The sequence below is a fragment of the Nerophis ophidion genome, linkage group LG01, assembly GCF_033978795.1.
Source record: "Nerophis ophidion isolate RoL-2023_Sa linkage group LG01, RoL_Noph_v1.0, whole genome shotgun sequence".
Lineage (NCBI taxonomy): Eukaryota > Metazoa > Chordata > Actinopteri > Syngnathiformes > Syngnathidae > Nerophis > Nerophis ophidion.
In genome coordinates this window covers 92,234,113-92,254,536 of record NC_084611.1, presented here as the reverse complement: position 1 = coordinate 92,254,536, position 20,424 = coordinate 92,234,113, and the positions used below count along the sequence as shown (strand labels likewise).

Here is a 20,424-nt window from a genome sequence, read left to right as displayed (position 1 = left end):
GAAGGTAGAAAAACGCTATATAAGTATAACCCATTTATCATTTAATAGAATTGGATGTGGGTCAGTTTGCATTCACATTGGAAATGGCATTTCTTTGGTAACGAGAACATAAAAAGATGGGATTTGACATCCTACCCCGCAGTAGTAGCCCTCGTCTCGCTCAGTCTAAGACTAGATCTGACCAATGGAAAACATTTACACGTGATCTCCAAGTCCAAACAAACACGAGGGAGAAAAGCACGGCAGAATGTTCCATAAACAGACGAGTCCTCTGGGTGATTCTTGTTATTGTCAACAATGTCAGACGGCCTCCTTTCTCCCTCTCAAGACACCTTCTTACGCCACCGTCGACATGACGGGTCTTCTACTTAAGACCTGGGCCTCATTCAAGACACTTTCCAACTCTGGCAATGATCTGGAGAGTTGTCCAGGTCTACATTCTGTCTTTGCAACACAAACAAGACATCCAGCGTCTGCCTGCTGGGACAAAACAAACACTTCTAATCATCTCAAGAAGCTTGTCCAGGACAAAAGGCTGGGAGCAATTATTGGCCAACACACACACACACACACACACACACACACACACACAGACACACACACACACACACACACACACACAACAATGTGAGCAAAGTCAAGAGAATGTCCCACTTTGTGAGTTTTCTTGACAATGACCTTCTTTGCACCCGTGTGAGACGAACGTGTGACACTGACTGTCTGACGTGTTGGTCTTATCGTGATGCCTTCAGGGACCCATTCAACATGTATCCTACACTGTAGGGTGCTAGCCTGTTCGTGATGCCTTCATGGACCCATTCAACATGTATCATATACTGCAGGGTGTTGGTCTTATCGTGATGCGTTCAGGGACCCATTCAACGTGTATCATACACTGCAAGGTGTTAGCCTTATTGTGATGCCTTCAGGGACCCATTCAACATGTATCCTACACTGTAGGGTGCTAGCCTGTTCGTGATGCCTTCATGGACCCATTCAACATGTATCATATACTGCAGGGTGTTGGTCTTATCGTGATGCGTTCAGGGACCCATTCAACGTGTATCATACACTGCAAGGTGTTAGCCTTATTGTGATGCCTTCAGGGACCCATTCAACATGTATCCTACACTGCAGGGTGTTAGCCTTATTGTGATGCGTTCATGGACCCATTCAACATGTATCATATACTGCAAGGTGTTAGCCTTATCGCGATGCCTTCAGGGACCCATTCAACATGTATCACATACTGCAGGGTGTTGGTCTTATCGTGATGCCTTCAGGGACCCATTCAACATGTATCCTACACTGTAGGGTGCTAACCTGTTCGTGATGCCTTCATGGACCCATTCAACATGTATCATATACTGCAGGGTGTTGGTCTTATCGTGATGCGTTCAGGGACCCATTCAACATGTATCCTCTACTACAGGGTGTTAGTCTTATCGTGATGCCTTCAGGGACCCATTCAACATGTATCCTACACTGTAGGGTGCTAGCCTGTTCGTGATGCCTTCATGGACCCATTCAACATGTATCATATACTGCAGGGTGTTGGTCTTATCGTGATGCGTTCAGGGACCCATTCAACGTGTATCATACACTGCAAGGTGTTAGCCTGTTCGTGATGCCTTCATGGACCCATTCAACATGTATCATATACTGCAGGGTGTTGGTCTTATCGTGATGCGTTCATGGACCCATTCAACATGTATCACATACTGCAAGGTGTTAGTCTTATCGTGATGCGTTCATGGACCCATTCAACATGTATCCTCTACTGCAGCGTGTTAGCCTTATGGTGATGCGTTCATGGACCCATTCAACATGTATCCTCTACTGCAGGGTGTTAGCCTTATGGTGATGCGTTCGTGGACCCATTCAACATGTATCACATACTGCAGGGTGTTAGCCTTATTGTGATGCCTTCATGGACCCATTCAATATGTATCATATACTGCACGGTGTTAGCCTTATCGCGATGCCTTCAGGGACCCATTCAACGTGTATCCTACACTGCAGGGTGCTAGCCTTATTGTGATGCGTTCATGGACCCATTCAACATGTATCCTCTACTGCAGGGTGTTAGCCTTATTGTGATGCGTTCATGGACCCATTCAACATGTATCACATATTGCTAGGTGTTAGTCTTATCTTGATGCGTTCATGAACCCATTCAACATGTATCCTCTACTACAGGGTGTTAGTCTTATCGTGATGCCTTCATGGACCCATTCAACATGTATCCGCTACTGCAGGGTGTTAGTCTTATCGTGATGCCTTCATGGACCCATTCAACATGTATCACATACTGCAGGGTGTTAGCCTTATCGTGATGCCTTCATGGACCCATTCAACATGTATCCTCTACTGCAGCGTGTTAGCCTTATGATGATGCGTTCATGGACCCATTCAACATGTATCCTCTACTGCAGGGTGTTAGCCTTATGGTGATGCGTTCTTGGACCCATTCAACATGTATCTGCTACTGCAAGGTGTTAGTCTTATCGTGATGCCTTCATGGACCCATTCCACATTTATCCTCTACTGCAAGGTGTTAGTCTTATCGTGATGCCTTCATGGACCCATTCCACATTTATCCTCTACTGCAAGGTGATAGCCTTATCGTGATGCCTTCATGGACAGATTCCAACATGCATCCTCTACTGCAGCGTGTTAACCTTATCGTGATGCCTTCATGGACCTATTCAACATGTATTCTCTACTGCAGCATGTCAGCCTTATTGTGATGTGTTTATGGACCCATTCAACATGTATCCTAAACTGCAGGGTGTTAGCCTTATCGTGATGCGTTCATGGACCCATTCAACATGTATCACATACTGCAAGGTGATAGCCTTATCGTGATGCGTTCATGGACCCATTCAACATGTATCACATACTGCAGGGTGTTAGCCTTATCGTGATGCGTTCATGGACCCATTCAATATGCATCCTCTACTGCAGGGTGTTAGCTTTATGGTGATGCGTTTATGGACCCATTCAACATGCATCCTCAACTGCAAGGTGATAGCCTTATCAGTGATGCCTTCATGGACCGATTCCAAAATGCATCCTCTACTGCAGCGTCTTAACCTTTTCATGGTGCCTTCATGGACCTATTCAACATGTATCCTCTACTGCAGTGTGTTAGCCTTATTGTGATGTGTTCATGGACCCATTCAACATGTATCATATACTTCAAGGTGTTAGGCTTATCATGATGCCTTCATGGACCCATTCAACATGTCTCATATACTGCAGGGGGTTAGTCTTATTGTGATGCCTTCATGGACCCATTCAATGTGTATCATATACTGCAAGGTGCTAGCCTTATTGTGATGCGTTCATGGACCGATGTAAAATGTATCCTCTAATGCAGGGTGGTAGCCTTTTTGTGATGCGTTCATGGACCGATTTAAAATGTATCCTCTACTGCAGGGTGTTAGCCTTATCGTGATGCGTTCATGGACTGATTCAAAATGTATCCTCTACTGCATTGTGTTAGCCTTATTGTGATGCCTTCATGGACCGATTCAAAATGTATCCTCTACTGCATTGTGTTAGCCTTATTGTGATGCCTTCATGGACCGATTCAAAATGTATCCTCTACTGCAGGGTGTTAGCCTAATCAATGATCTTTCTCTACTTGCATTGATGTTAGCCTTATCTGAAACCATGCAGGTGGTAGCCTTATTGTGAGCATGCCTTAATGTATCCTCTACTGCAGTGGTGTCTAGCCTTATTGTGATGCGTTCATGGACCGATATTTAAATGTATCCTCTACTGCAGTTGTGACCTATTTAAAATGTATCCTCTACTGCAGGGTGTTAGCCTTATCGTGATGCGTTCATGGACCCATTCAATATGTATCATATACTGCAAGGAGCTAGCCTTATTGTGATGCGTTCATGGACCGATTTAAAATGTATCCTCTACTGCAGGGTGTTAGCCTTATTGTGATGCGTTCATGGACCTATTTAAAATGTATCCTCTACTGCAGGGTGCTAGCCTTATCGTGATGCATTCATGGACTGATTCAAAATGTATCCTCTACTGCAGGGTGTTAGCCTTATCGTGATGCGTTCATGGACCCATTCAATATGTATCATATACTGCAAGGAGCTAGCCTTATTGTGATGCGTTCATGGACCGATTTAAAATGTATCCTCTACTGCAGGGTGTTAGCCTTATTGTGATGCGTTCATGGACCTATTTAAAATGTATCCTCTACTGCAGGGTGGTAGCCTTATCGTGATGCGTTCATGGACTGATTCAAAATGTATCCTCTACTGCAGGGTGTTAGCCTTATCGTGATGTGTTCATGGACCAATTTAAAATGTATCCTCTACTGCAGGGTGTTAGCCTTATCGTGATGCGTTCATGGACCGATTCAAAATGTATCCTCTACTGCAGGGTGGTAGCCTTATTGTGATGCGTTCATGGACCGATTTAAAATGTATCCTCTACTGCAGGGTGCTAGCCTTATCGTGATGCATTCATGGACTGATTCAAAATGTATCCTCTACTGCAGGGTGTTAGCCTTATCGTGATGCGTTCATGGACCCATTCAATATGTATCATATACTGCAAGGAGCTAGCCTTATTGTGATGCGTTCATGGACCGATTTAAAATGTATCCTCTACTGCAGGGTGTTAGCCTTATTGTGATGCGTTCATGGACCAATTTAAAATGTATCCTCTACTGCATTGTGTTAGCCTTATTGTGATGCCTTCATGGACCGATTCAAAATGTATCCTCTACTGCAGGGTGTTAGCCTTATCGTGATGCGTTCATGGACTGATTCAAAATGTATCCTCTACTGCATTGTGTTAGCCTTATTGTGATGCCTTCATGGACCGATTCATAATGTATCCTCTACTGCAGGGTGGTAGCCTTATTGTGATGCGTTCATGGACCGATTTAAAATGTATCCTCTACTGCAGGGTGCTAGCCTCATTGTGATGTGTTCATGGACCCATTCAACATGTCTCATATATTGCAGGGGGTTAGTCTTATTGTGATGCCTTCATGGACCCATTCAATGTGTCTCATATATTGCAAGGTGCTAGCCTTATTGTGATGCGTTCATGGACCGATGTAAAATGTATCCTCTAATGCAGGGTGGTAGCCTTTTTGTGATGCGTTCATGGACCGATTTAAAATGTATCCTCTACTGCAGGGTGTTAGCCTTATCGTGATGCGTTCATGGACTGATTCAAAATGTATCCTCTACTGCATTGTGTTAGCCTTATTGTGATGCGTTCATGGACCGATTTAAAATGTATCCTCTACTGCAGGGTGCTAGCCTTATCGTGATGCGTTCATGGACTGATTCAAAATGTATCCTCTACTGCAGGGTGTTAGCCTTATCGTGATGCGTTCATGGACTGATTCAAAATGTATCCTCTACTGCAGGGTGTTAGCCTTATCGTGATGCGTTCATGGACCCATTCAATATGTATCATATACTGCAAGGAGCTAGCCTTATTGTGATGCGTTCATGGACCGATTTAAAATGTATCCTCTACTGCAGGGTGCTAGCCTTATCGTGATGCATTCATGGACTGATTCAAAATGTATCCTCTACTGCAGGGTGTTAGCCTTATCGTGATGCGTTCATGGACCGATTAAAAAACTGTGGACGTCTGGTTTATTATGTTCAAACGTACATAAGTTATTGTTTTTGTTCATGCTGACACAATGGCCACATCAGCCAGGATAAAACATGCGTACCACTTTTGTCACTTCTACTTCCATTTCCTGTTCTATGGTCACCGTCACATTTCTTCTTTGTGTAACAGCATTTACCCTCAAAAAGGCCTTTTAAGTCCCATAAGACACGCATTGTAAAGATAAAAACAACAAACAGGCACAGTGCAACTCTACTACTATGGGGGAAAATAAACAACAACTACCTTAACTCTAAACCTGTAACTTTTGCTGCCTTCCACTAGTGCCGGGAAGTCTGCATTTCCCAGTTTCAATTCTGAATGTCCACTGAAACGCCCCACAAGGTCGGATTTCCTGACCGGAAATCATTCTCACCAACCCTGACTTGGTTTCAAAGATGACTGCTCTGAATGTAAACAATAATATAGTCTTCCATAAGATCCTTCATTAGCACTTTTAAATAGTTTCAGTCGAACTAAATCAGCCATATATGTTGGACCTTAATATTTTTTTACGTTTTTGTAGTGTAAACTACAATTTTCTCATGTGTTATACACGTTCTCCAAAAGCAGTGAAGTTGTCACCTTGTGTAAATGGTAAATAAAAAGAGAATACAACAAATCCTTTTCAACTTATATTCAATTGAATAGAAAGCAAAGACAAGATATTTCATCTTCACACTGAGAAACTTTGCTATTTTTTCATTAACGTAGAATTTAATGGCAGCAAAACATTGCAAAAAAGTTGAGCATTTTTACCAGTGTGTTACATGGCCTTTCCTTTGAACAACACTCCGTAAAGGTTTGGGAACTGAGGAGACACATTTTTGAAGTGGAATTCTTTCCCATTCTTGCTTGATGTACAGCCTAAGTTGTTCAACAGTCTCCCTTCTCAGATTTTAACCTTCATATTGCACCACACATTTTCAATGTCTGGACTACAGGCAGGCCAGTCTAGTACCTGCACTCTTTTACTATGAAGCCACGCTGTTGTAACACCTGGCTTGGCATTGTCTTGCTGAAATAAGCAGGGGCGTCCATGATAACGTTGTTTGGATGGCAACATATGTTGCTCCAAAACCTGTATGTACCTTTCAGCATTAATGGTGCCTTCACAGATGTGTAAGTTACCCATGCCTTGGGCACTAAAACACCCCCATACCATCACACATGCTGACTTGTACACTTACACCCTAGAACAGTCCGGATGGTTCTTTTCCTCTCTGGTCCGGAGGACATGACATCCACAGTTTTCAAAAACAATTTGAAATGTTGACTAGTCGGACCACAGAACAGTTTTCCACTTTGCATCAGTCCATCTTAGATGATCTCGGGCCCAGAGAAGCCGGCGGCGTTCCTGGGTGTTGTTGATAACTGGCTTTGGGCTTGCATAGTTTATGGGGGCGGCATGGCGTAGTGGGTAGAGCGGCCGTGCCAGAAACCTGAGGGTAGCAGGTTCGCTTCCCACCTATTGACATCCAAATCGCTGCCGTTGTGTCCTTGGGCAGGACACTTCACCCTTTGCCCCCGGTGCCGCTCACACTGGTGAATGAATGATGAATGAATGATTGGTGGTGGTCGGAGGGGCCGTAGGCGCAAACTGACAGCCACGCTTCCGTCAGTCTACCCCAGGGCAGCTGTGGCTACATATGTAGTAGCTTACCACCACCAGGTGTGAATGAATGATGGGTTCCCACTTCTCTGTGAGCGCTTTGAGTATCTAACAATAGCGCGATATAAATATAATCCATTTTATATTATTATTATTATTAGAGTTTTAACTTACACTTACAGATGTAGCGACCAACTGTAGTTACTGACAGTGGTTTTCTGAAGTGTTCCTGAGCCCAGGTGGTGATATCCTTTACACGCTAATGTCGCTTTTTGATGCAGTATCGCCCGAGGGGATCGGAGCTGCATAATATCATGGCTTACGTGCAGTGATTTCTCCACATTCTCTGAACCTTTTGATGATATTACGGAGTGTAGACGGTGAAATCAATAAAATTCCTTGCAATAGCTGCTTGAGAAATGTTGTTCTTCAACAATTTGCTCAGGCATTTGTTGACAAAGTGGCGACCCTCGCCCCGTCCTTCTTTGGGAATGAGTGAGCATTTTATGAAAGCTGCTTTTATAGCCAATCATGGCACCCACCTGTTCCCAATTAGCCTGTTCACCTGTGGGATGTTCCAAATAAGTCTTTGATGAGCATTCCTCAACTTTCTCGCTCTTTTTTGCCACCTGTGGCAGCTTTTTTGAGACATGTTGCAGGCATCAAATTCCAAATGAGCTAATATTTGCAAAAAATAACTAAATTTATCAGTGTGAAGCTGAAATATCTTGTCTTTGCAGTCTATTTAATTGAATATAAGTTGAAGAGGATTTGCAAATCATTGTATTCTCTTTTTGTTGACTATTTACACAACGTGACAACTTCACTGCTTTTGGGGCTTGCAAGTAGCTGCTGAAGGGTCAGCGTGGGTGTTGTTGGGAATCCTCCAGTCGAGGTAGTAGCTGCCTTGCGGACAGTATGCGGTGTTAGTGTGTGGTGTGGTACAATTACAGGATATAGCCGTTATTCGCGTGACAAAAACATTTCATTTCCTGGCAATGCTATGGTTATCAACACACTTTTGCGCCAATGTTTTTTTTTTCTTGTGCAGCCTCAACATTCCATCCATCCATCCATTTTCTACCGCTTATTCCCTTTTGGGGATGCGGGGGACGCTGGTGCCTATCTCAGCTACAATCGGGCGGAAGGCGGCGTACACCCTGGACAAGTCTCCACCTCATCGCAGGGCGCCCTTAACATTATTGCCAAATATTATTCTTTATAAGATGTATTGTTGTAAGAAGTCTCCCTATAAAAAAAAGTGTTGTGTTTTTTAAATCAAACTTGCATTAACAGCAGCATTCACTTAATTCGACCATGTTTGAAGCTGGTATGTTTATGGTTAAACTGGTAAAACTATGACAAAAAAGATATTAAGTGGTTAATGTTGAGTCATGCTGCTATCTTTGTTTTGTCTGGATGTCAAAAAGCGTGAGTTGGATTGCATTTAGAGTTCGTTTGCAACAATAGGACAAAACACACGCTGGGGTTCCGTGAACGCCCCACTTGAGGCTCCAGCTCCCCCGGCTCTCCCCACCGAGGTAGTCCGCAATACGACGGGCCCCTGCGGGCAGCGGACGGCGGCGCGGAGCCTCCTCGCTGGCTTTCTAGACTTTTCCCCGAGGCAAACACGTCTTCACAACCCGCGATTAAAAGCGACGATTCATCACTCACCTCGTTCACGGTGCGTTCACGTCCTCCTCGCGGCTGCCGTCCCGAGCAAGGTCTCCTCCCCTCCGCTTCCTCTCCGCGTCTTCCTCGGCTCCTCCTGCCCGCCCACATGCCGCCTTTCCCCGGTAGAGGGAACCAGGGGACACTGCTCCGGAAGCAAACAATCCCGGGATTTTTTTTTTCTTCCCCCCCCCCGACTCAGTTTATTGATTAAAAATACCCTTAAAGTATTTTGACGATGAATAAAAAGCAGAATAAATGATTAAAAAGTCATTTTAAATATTATATTATTTTGTTTATTGATAGTATCCATTTAGTTAAAACCAGGAGCGTCACTAGACCTAATACAGTACTGGGGCACACCTGGGGCACAAATAATACTGTACTGGGGCACACCTGGGGCACAAATAATTCATGTGAGCGTGCAAAGCGTGCAAGCAAAAACATTTTTAGCACTTATTTATCATAAAAAATACATAAATAGTGCTTTAAACTATGAAATCATATCAGATTATGTTGTATGGATATTTGATGAACCACCTGAAATTAACTCATGCATTTGACCTACTTGTGCACTTTTTGACTCCAGACTTCTAAACTGCTACTGGTAAAAGCAAAAAGGAAGAGCAATGAATCTTTTTGAAATATTTATTGCAGTAATCATCTGCAAAATTAACAGCTACAAAAGTCAAACAAAAAATAAAGCACCCCTACATCTCTGGGTTCTTTTATACTATTTAATTTCCATTTATGGCAATGTGGCTAATCCTATTTCAGATACACAAAACTATCAAATATACACAAAACAATAAAGCCACAGTAGTAGAATAAATGAACAACTGTTGTGTGTCTGTTCAGGGAATCATTTTCTGAGAAGTAAACTGTAACGTCTCCTTTTCATTTCTGCAAAGTGGTCAATCACTCTGGACAGACATGGAAATATTACAGTAAGTGTTATACAGTTGACCAGTGGTTCCCAACTAGTGGGTCGTGACATAAAAGTGGATTGTGTGTCATTTTCAGTGAGTCGCAGTCAGATGTGTGCATGAAAAAAAAAAAGTTTAGGGAGAAAAAAATCAAATTGTGGCAACAAAACCAGATTATTTTAGCCTTTATTTTAGTGACTATTAGTGAGTATTTTAGCAAAAGGCAAACCGACTAACAAGTTGGAGGAGGACTCAGGACAGACATGGAAATATATTAAAAAAAAATCTAAATGGGGCAACAAAACCCGATATTTTCAGCCATCGTTCTGAAAACAAATACAGAAATGTTACTATTTTTTCTGGAAACAAAACCAGATGTTTTAGCTGTAGCCATTTTTCTGGTGACAAAACAAGATTATTTTAGTCAAAGTCACACCGATTAACAAGACAAGTCTACTGGGCTATTTTTCTGTGAAATAAACTTGAATGATTTAAAAATGTGGCTCACAACTTGATGATATGGAGAAATGTTTTTCTTCCTGAAGATAAAACATTTGACTCACACATGCTGACTCCAAATCATCATTGATGCAGAAGCAGCAGACAATAACCAACATGATGTTTCATCTTCATTGTAAATTCCCCCGACAGCTCGTACAGCAAATGAATATGTTTGTCTTGATACAAGGAATAACGTTAGCTAACTTAGCATCAACTTAAGACAATGATGTTGCCTAGCTAGCTAGGACTTCACTTACATCTCTCATTCCTGCTGCTTCTTCTCTGCTGCGGGCCAATAACTTTCTTAAATCCATCTAGGAGTTACAGTTTGAGTCAAATCAAAATCAAAATAATATAATTAACAAATTGTTGTTGGCTAACGTTACCTACCTCAGCAGTGATTCGCATCCTCTCTCTCTCTCAACGGAAGTCTGGATCCACACGTGAATAAATTACCATATTAATTAGCCATGTGCTCATTGGTGGAGTGAATACATCCATCCATCCATCCATCCATCCATTTTTTACCGCTTATTCCCTTTCGGGGTCGCGGGGGAAACTGGCGCCTATCTCAGCTACAATCGGGCGGAAGGCGGGGTACACCCTGGACAAGTCGCCACCACATCGCAGGGCCAACACAGATAGACAGACAACATTCACACTCACATTCACACACTAGGGACCATTTAGTGTTGCCAATCAACCTATCCCCAGGTGCATGTCTTTGGAGGTGGGAGGGGCCTATCCCCAGGTGCATGTCTTTGGAGGTGGGAGGGGCCTATCCCCAGGTGCTTGTCTTTGGAGGTGGGAGGAAGCCGGAGTACCCGGAGGGAACCCACGCATTCACGGGGAGAACATGCAAACTCCACACAGAAAGATCCCGAGCCTGGGATTGAACCCAGGACTGCAGGACCTTCGTATTGTGAGGCAGACGCACAAACCCCTCTTCCACCGTGAAGCGGAGTGAATACAGTAGCAAACAATTACCATACTAAGTAGTATGTGCGCTGTTGTCTATGTTATGTAGACTTAAAACTCTGAAGCGTTTTTTATTTATTGGCGAAAGGTTTACTGGGGCACTGCAGATCAACAGTGGGGCACGTGCCCCAGTGAAATATGTCTGGCGACGCCCCTGGTTAAAACACTAAAGATTACGCAATATTATATGCATTGTATTATAATACAGTGGTTCTCAAATGGGGGTACTTGAAGGTATGCCAAGGGGTACGTGAGATTTTTTTTAAATATTCTAAAAAAAAACAACAATTCAAAAATTCCTTTATAAATATATTTCTTGAATAATACTTCAACAAAATGTAAGTTCATAAACTGCGAAAAGAAATGCAACAGTGCAATATTCAGTGTTGATTTTTTGTGGACATGTTTCATAAATATTGATGTTAAAGATTTCATTTTTTGTGAAGAAATGTTTAGAAGTAAGTTGATGAATCCAGATGGATCTCTATTACAATCCCCAAAGAGGGCACTTTAAGTTTTATGTGGAGAAATCTGCATTTAAAATTGAGTCACCTGTTTATTTTTCAACAAGTTTTTAGTTATTTTTACATCTTTTTCCCCAAATATTTCAAGAAAGACCACTACAAATGAGCAATATTTTGCACTGTTATACAATTTAATAAATCAGAAACTGATGACATAGTGCTGTATTTTACTTCTTTATCTCTTTTTTTCAACCAAAAATGCTTTGCTGTGATTAGTGGGTACTTGAATTAAAAAAATGAGAACCACTGCTATAATATACTCAATTGTATTTACGAATATAAACGTATGAATATTTCATATTTCTTGAAAAGTATTCCTGTCGCAGGCACTATTCTTCTTTTTTATTTATTTTTATTATTATTATTATTTTTACTTCTCTTGTTGCCCTTTTTGTATTTGACTTTATTAAATGGGTTTATACTAATATTTGCAGAATAGAAGGGATAGAAAGACAATGAAAAGGAAGACAGAGAAGGAAATTGTGGGGACAAGAGTGGGATAAAACAGAGACAACAACAACAACAAACAACAATAACAACAATAGAACAACATCAGCAAATAGAATATGTACAAATATGATGATAAAAGTGATAGCAAAGAAGCAGTTAGTGAAATTGATAATAATACATAAATGACAATGAACATTATCATACTACAAATGGATCAATACAAATACCAATACAAATATCACTATTGATAATGAATGATAATGATAATGTACCTCTATTATCAACAATATAATTGTTTCAAATGCAAAAATACATATATGTAAAGATAACTTGAAATACAAAAAGAAAGCAGATTAATGGAGGGAAAGAAAGAGAAGCAGACTATATTAACCTTGTAGATTGTTATAGTAACAAGAGCTTAAGCTTTGTCAGTGTGTCGTGCGTTACCCAGTTTACCCTAGGGCAACAATGTTAATATATGTTTGATGAAATGTGATTATATGCATGAGTGTATGTATTTATGTATATATGTACATGTATGTGTATATGTATGTTTGTGCAGTGAATGTATATGTACATGTATGTGTATATGTATGTTTGTACAGTGAATGTATATGTACAGTATATGTATATGTATGTGTGTACAGTGAATGTATATGTACATGTATGTGTATATGTATGTTTGTACAGTGAATGTATATGTACATGTATGTGTATATGTATGTATGTACAGTGAATGTATATCTACATGTATGTGTATATGTATGTTTGTACAGTGATTGTATATGTACATGTATGCGTATATGTATATTTGTGCAGTGAATGTATATGTACATGTATGTGTATATGTATGTTTGTGCAGTGAATGTATATGTACAGTATGTGTATATGTATATTTGTGCAGTGAATGTATATGTACATGTATGTGTATATGTATGTTTGTACAGTGAATGTATATGTACATGTATGTGTATATGTATGTTTGTGCAGTGAATGTATATGTACATGTATGTGTATATGTATGTTTGTACGGTGAGTGAATGTATATGTACATGTATGTGTATATGTATGTTTGTGCAGTGAATGTATATGTATGTGTATATGTATGTTTGTACAGTGAATGTATATGTACATGTATGTGTATATGTATGTTTGTGCAGTGAATGTATATGTATGTGTATATGTATGTTTGTACAGTGAATGTATATGTACATGTATGTGTATATGTATGTTTGTACAGTGAATGTATATGTACATGTATGTGTATGTGTATGTTTTGACAGTGAATATATGTGTATATGGATGTTTGTACAGTGAATGTATATGTACAGAATGAGTATATGTATGTTTGTACAGTAAATGTATATGTACATGTATGTGTATATGTATGTTTGTACAGTGAATGTATATGTACATGTATGTGTATGTGTATGTTTTTACAGTAAATGTATAAGTACATGGAATAAGTGTGTATATGAGTATTTGTATGTACAATATATTTGACTCCGTGCACAATTCAGTATGGTCCTATGTTGACATCTAGGGGTTGCGTTTGTTACTTCAATTTTGTCAAACATATTCCATCCATTCTTTTTCTACCGCTTATTCCCTTTAGAGTCGCGGGGGGCACTGGTGCCTATCTCAGCTACGATATAGAATAGCTTTATTTCATATTTGTAAATATTTGAACGACTTTGCTTTAAATTTGGATGTTAATACTGCACATTGTAAAGAGTATAACTTAGAATAGATGTAGCCCATGGGTGTCCAAAGTGCAGTCCGTTTGCAGCCTGTGGCTAGTTTTTTTTTTACGGCCTGCGACAAAGTATGCTATTGAAAAAATGAAACAAAAACAAAAAAACATAAAGAAAACATAATAAAGTAAAAATGTAACGAGAAAAAGTTGCAATGTTGACTCTAATAAGACAAAGCTGCCATGCAGGCTGATTTTCCTTTAAAACGGTCGTTGCTGGAAAAAATAATAATGAATCAAAATCAATGTTTTTATGAACTATTGACCTATTCAAGGTCCCATTTTTTTACATCAAATATTCCACATTGAAATATATATTTTGTGTGTTTGCCATTTAAATAAATAAATAAATGGGTTGTACTTGTATAGCACTTTTCTACCTTCAAGGTACTCAAAGCGCTTTGACACTACTTCCACATTTACCCATTCACACACTGATGGAGGGAGCTGCCATGCAAGGCGCTAACCAACACCCATCAGGAGCAAGGGTGAAGTGTCTTGCTCAGGACACAACGGACGTGACGAGGTTGGTACTAGGTGGAAATTGAACCAGGGACCCGCGGGTTGCGCACGGCCACTCTACCACACTGCGCCACGCCGTCCCTATTCAAAAAACGAAGGTTTTTTTGACTGAAGGGCATAAAAAAAACATAAAAGAAAACATAAAAATACAAATGTTATGTTATGTATACATATATATAAATATACATGTATATATAAATATATGTATATACACACACATAAATATATATATATATAATGTATATATATATATATATATATATATATATATATATATATATATATATATATATGGATAGATAGATAGATAGATAGATAGATAGATGGATATCAATCAATCAATCAATCAATGTTTATTTATATAGCCCTAAATCGCAAGTGTCTCAAAGGGCTGCACAAGCCACAACGACATCCGCGGTACAGAGCCCACATAAGGGCAAGGAAAAACTCACCCCGGTGGGACGTCGATGACAATGACTATGAGAAAACCTTGGAGAGGACCGCATATTTGGGCAACCCCCCCACCCCCCAACATCCAATAATCAAAACTTATTTCAGGCATGTGATTTGAAATAATTAAAAAAAACTGAAAATCTTCCAATAGTTTTTAGATACCGTAATTTTCGGACTATAAGTCGCAGTTTTTTTTCATAGTTTGGCCGGGGGTGCGACTTATACTCAGGAGCGACTTATGTGTGAAATTATTACCCCATTACCGTAAAATATCAAATAATATTATTTAGATAGATAGTACTTTATTGATTCCTTCAGCAGAGTTCTCTCAGGAAAATTTTAATATATACGTATATATACATATACATTCATACATACATATATATATATATATATATATATATATATATATGGAATAAGCGGTAGAAAATGGATGGATGGATGGATGGATGTATATATATATGTATGTGTATATATATATATATATATATATATATATATATATATATATATATATATATATATATATATATCCATCCATCCATTTTTTGGGGTCGCGGGGGGCGCTGGCGCCTATCTCAGCTACAATCGGGCGGAAGGCGGGGTACACCCTGGACAAGTCGCCACCTCATCGCAGATATATATCCATCCATCCATCCATTTTCTACCGCTTATTCCCTTTCGGGGTCGCGGGGGGCGCTGGCGCCTATCTCAGCTACAATCGGGCGGAAGGCAGGGTACACCCTGGACAAGTCGCCACCTCATCGCAGATATATATATATATATATATATATATATATATACAGAACTGTTTCATGAGGGGTTCCCTCAATCGTCTGAAAAGTTTGGACACCCCTGCTGGAGCCTATGACGTCAGCGAGCTGCAATTCCTCCGATACACCAGGGGGCGCTGCCATTTAAATCCACGCCCTTTATCGTCCACATCATCCGGGTACTGCAGTTTGAACACTGAGCGGGGATCACTTCTAAGACATCTGACACAAAAAACTGAAATATATTAATAACTACAAACACGGACGCTGTTTTATTGACATTTTTTCTGATCGTTTATTTTATGTCGTCGACGCAGTTTGGAAGAAAAAAACACCAATACCCGAGTTTACAGTTTGTAACACGGACGCTTTTTGTTAAGGTTAGTTTGAAGATAATAGGCGGGATGTTTTGTTTACTAACACGTGATAACAAATATAGTGTGTAACATAACAGATAGTTATAGTGCGTAACATAACAGATAGGTAGTTATAGTGTGTAACATCCAGGATGACACACACTTGTTAACAACTAGGTAGTTGTCGTGTGTAACATAACAACTAGGTAGTTATATAGTGTGTAACATAACAACTAGGTAGTTGTAGTGTGTAACATCCAGGATGACGCGGCAAGAACAACCCAAGGCGGTGTACTTGAAGACTTACGGCAGACAAATACGCAAACTGCCCGCCTGGATCTCACCGCACACCCGCAAGGGAGTCTTCGACAGCAGCCGGACCACAGACGGCGACGACTCCGTGTTTGAACCCGCTAAAGTCAGGTAAAAAACACACACGTTTTGAGAAGAAATGTTTTGTAATACTTCCCTAAAGTTTAATATTTGATGTTTGAATATAACCTGAAGTTTATTTCTCAGGAAAGGAGGGATGTTGTTTACTGTTTTGTCACGTCAGAGCCACCGTAGCCAGCGTTCAGTGTGTGACGTCACATGCCTCATATCTTGCACAGCAAAAGTTATTAAAGGCCTACTGAAATGAGATGTTCTTATTTAAACGGGGATAGCAAGTCCATTCTATGTGTCATACTTGATCATTTCGCCATATTGCCATATTTTTGCTGAAAGGATTTAGTAGAGAACATCCACGATAAAGTTAGCAACTTTTGGTCACTAATACCGGAAGTAGCAGACGATGTGTGCGTGACGTCACGGGTTGTGGAGCTCCTCACTTCTGAACATTGTTTACAATTATAGCCAGCAACAGCGAGAGCTATTAGGACCGAGAAAGCAACGATTTCCCCATTAATTTGAGCGAGGATGAAAGATTCGTGGATGAGGAAATTTAGAGTGAAGGACTAGAGAAAAAAAGGCGATTGCAGTGGGAGCGATTCAGATGTTATTAGACACATTTACTAGGATAATTTTGGAAAATCCCTTATCTGCCTATTGTGTTGCTTGTGTTTTAGTGAGATTATATAGTACCTGAAAGTCAGAGGGGTGTGGCCACGGGTGTGTTGACGCCAGAGTCTCTGAGGGAAGTCACGGCAGCTGCAGCAGGATGGAAGCTCCTAAGAGCCGACTTATTACCACAATTTTCTCATCGAAAACTGCCGGTTGACGTGGTCGGGATCCATGTTCGCTTGACCGCTCTGATCCATAGTAAAGCTTCACCTTCGGGAATTTTTAAACAAGGAAACAGCGGCTGTGTTTGTGTGGCTAAAGGCTAAAAGCTTCCCACCTCCATCTTTCTACTTTGACTTCTCCATTATTAATTGAACAAATTGCAAAAGATTCAGCAACAGAGATGTCCAGAATACTGTGTAATTATGCGATTAAAGCAGACGACTTATACCTTGGATCGGGCTGGAACATAATGTCCGCAACAACCCGAGACGTGAAACATACGCGTCATCATACCACGACATTTTCAACAGGACACTTCGCGGGAAATTTAAAATTGCAATTTAGTAAACTAAAGCGGCCGTATTGGCATGTGTTGCAATGTTAATATTTCATCATTGATATATAAACTATCAGACTGCGTGGTCGCTAGTAGTGGGTTTCAGTAGGCCTTTAATAATAACCTGAAGTGTATTTCTCAGGAAAGGAGGGATGTTATTTATTGTTTTGTCACGTCAGAGCCACCGTAGCCAGCGTTCAGTCTGCTAGTCACATGCCTCATATCTTGCACAGCAAAAGTTATTAAATGCCTACTGAAATGAGATGTTCTTATTTAAACCTGGATAGCAGGTCCATTCTATGTGTCATACTTGATCATTTCGCCATATTGCCATATTTTTGCTGAAAGGATTTAGTAGAGAACATCCACGATAAAGTTAGCAACTTTTGGTCACTAATACCGGAAGTAGCAGACGATGTGTGCGTGACGTCACGGGTTGTGGAGCTCCTCACTTCTGAACATTGTTTACAATTATAGCCAGCAACAGCGAGAGCTATTAGGACCGAGAAAGCGACGATTTCCCCATTAATTTGAGCGAGGATGAAAGATTCGTGGATGAGGAAATTTAGAGTGAAGGACTAGAGAAAAAAAGGCGATTGCAGTGGGAGCGATTCAGATGTTATTAGACACATTTACTAGGATAATTTTGGAAAATCCCTTATCTGCCTATTGTGTTGCTTGTGTTTTAGTGAGATTATATAGTACCTGAAAGTCAGAGGGGTGTGGCCACGGGTGTGTTGACGCCAGAGTCTCTGAGGGAAGTCACGGCAGCTGCAGCAGGATGGAAGCTCCTAAGAGCCGACTTATTACCACAATTTTCTCATCGAAAACTGCCGGTTGACGTGGTCGGGATCCATGTTCGCTTGACCGCTCTGATCCATAGTAAAGCTTCACCTTCGGGAATTTTTAAACAAGGAAACAGCGGCTGTGTTTGTGTGGCTAAAGGCTAAAAGCTTCCCACCTCCATCTTTCTACATTGACTTCTCCATTATTAATTGAACAAATTGCAAAAGATTCAGCAACACAGATGTCCAGAATACTGTGTAATTATGCGATTAAAGCAGACGACTTATAGCTTTGATCGGGCTGGAACATAATGTCCGCAACAACCCGAGACGTGAAACATACGCGTCATCATACCACGACATTTTCAACAGGACACTTCGCCGGAAATTTAAAATTGCAATTTAGTAAACTAAAGCGGCCGTATTGGCATGTGTTGCAATGTTAATATTTCATCATTGATATATAAACTATCAGACTGCGTGGTCGCTAGTTGTGGCTTTCAGTAGGCCTTTAATAATAACCTGAAGTGTATTTCTCAGGAAAGGAGGGATGTTATTTATTGTTTTGTCACGTCAGAGCCACCGTAGCCAGCGTTCAGTCTGCTAGTCACATGCCTCATATCTTGCACAGCAAAAGTAATAATGTTATTAAAGGCCTACTGAAATGAGAATTTCTTATTCAAACGGGGATAGCAGGTCCATTCTATGTGTCATACTTGATCATTTCGCCATATTGCCATATTTTTGCTGAAAGGATTTAGTAGAGAACATCCACGATAAAGTTCGCAACTTTAGGTCACTAATAAATAAACATTGCCTGTACCGGAAGTAGCAGACGACGTGTGCGTGACGTCACGGGTTGTGGAGCTCCTCACATCTGAACATTGTTTACAATCATAGCCAGCAGCAGCTAGAGCTATTCGGATCGAGAAAGCAACATTTCCCCATTAATTTGAGCGAGGATGAAAGATTCGTGGATGAGGAAATTTAGAGTGAAGGACTAGGACCAAGAAAGGAAAAAAAGGCCATTGCAGTGGGAGCTATTCAGATGTTATTAAATAAATAAATTATAAATGGGTTGTACTTGTATAGCGCTTTTCTACCTACAAGGTACTCAAAGTTCTTTGACACTACTTCCACATTTACCCATTCATACACACATTCACACACTGATGGAGGGAGCTGCCATGCAAGGCGCTAACCAGCAGTCATCAGGAGCAAGGGTGAAGTGTCTTGCGCAGGACACAACGGACGTGATGAGGTTGGTACTAGGTGGGGAATTAACCAGGGACCCTCGGGTTGCGTACGGCCACTCTTCCACTGCGCCACGCCGTCCCTATTAGACACATTTACTTGGATAAGTCTGGAAAATCCCTTATCTGCCTATTGTTTTGCTAGTGTTTTAGTGAGTTAAATAGTACCTGAAAGTCGGAGGGGTGTGGCCACGGGTGTGTTGACCGCCAGTGTCTCTGAGGGAAGGCAGGCAGCTGCAGCAGGACGGAAGCTCCGCTGATGTCTCCGGTAAGAGCCGACTTATTACCACAATTTTCTCACAAAAAACTGCCAGTTGACATTTAGTCGGGATCCATGTTCGCTTGACCGCTCTGATCCATAGTAAAGCTTCACCTTCTGGAATTTTTAAACAAGGAAACAGCGGCTGTGTTTGTGTGGCTAAAGGCTAAAAGCTTCCCACCTCCATCTTTCTACTTTGACTTCTCCATTTTTAATTGAACAAATTGCAAAAGATTCAGCAACACAGATGTCCAGAATACTGTGTAATTATGCGATTAAAGCAGACTACTTATAGCTTGGATCGGGCTGGAACATAATGTCCGCTACAACCCGAGACGTGAAACATACGCGTCATCATACCACGACATTTTCAA

At 40.8% G+C, this 20,424-nt stretch overlaps 2 protein-coding genes across 4 annotated transcripts in view; one reads left to right on the top strand and one right to left on the bottom strand.

Annotated features, from left to right (window-relative positions):
- The window catches only part of apbb2b (amyloid beta (A4) precursor protein-binding, family B, member 2b), a 149,181-nt gene extending 140,089 nt beyond the window's left edge, over window positions 1-9,092 (bottom strand). For all 3 annotated transcript variants that reach the window (XM_061916334.1, XM_061916319.1, XM_061916344.1), the window contains exon 1: window positions 8,960-9,092. The gene's annotated coding sequence lies outside the window, so the exon portion shown is untranslated. The remainder of the gene's footprint in view (window positions 1-8,959) is intronic.
- Window positions 9,093-16,006: 6,914 nt separating this feature from the next.
- haspin (histone H3 associated protein kinase) overlaps window positions 16,007-20,424 on the top strand; it is a 45,007-nt gene continuing 40,589 nt past the window's right edge. Inside the window, exon 1 of the mRNA XM_061916237.1 lies at window positions 16,007-16,615. Within this exon, the coding sequence (XP_061772221.1) occupies window positions 16,455-16,615 (161 nt within the window). The 5' untranslated portion in view covers window positions 16,007-16,454. The remainder of the gene's footprint in view (window positions 16,616-20,424) is intronic.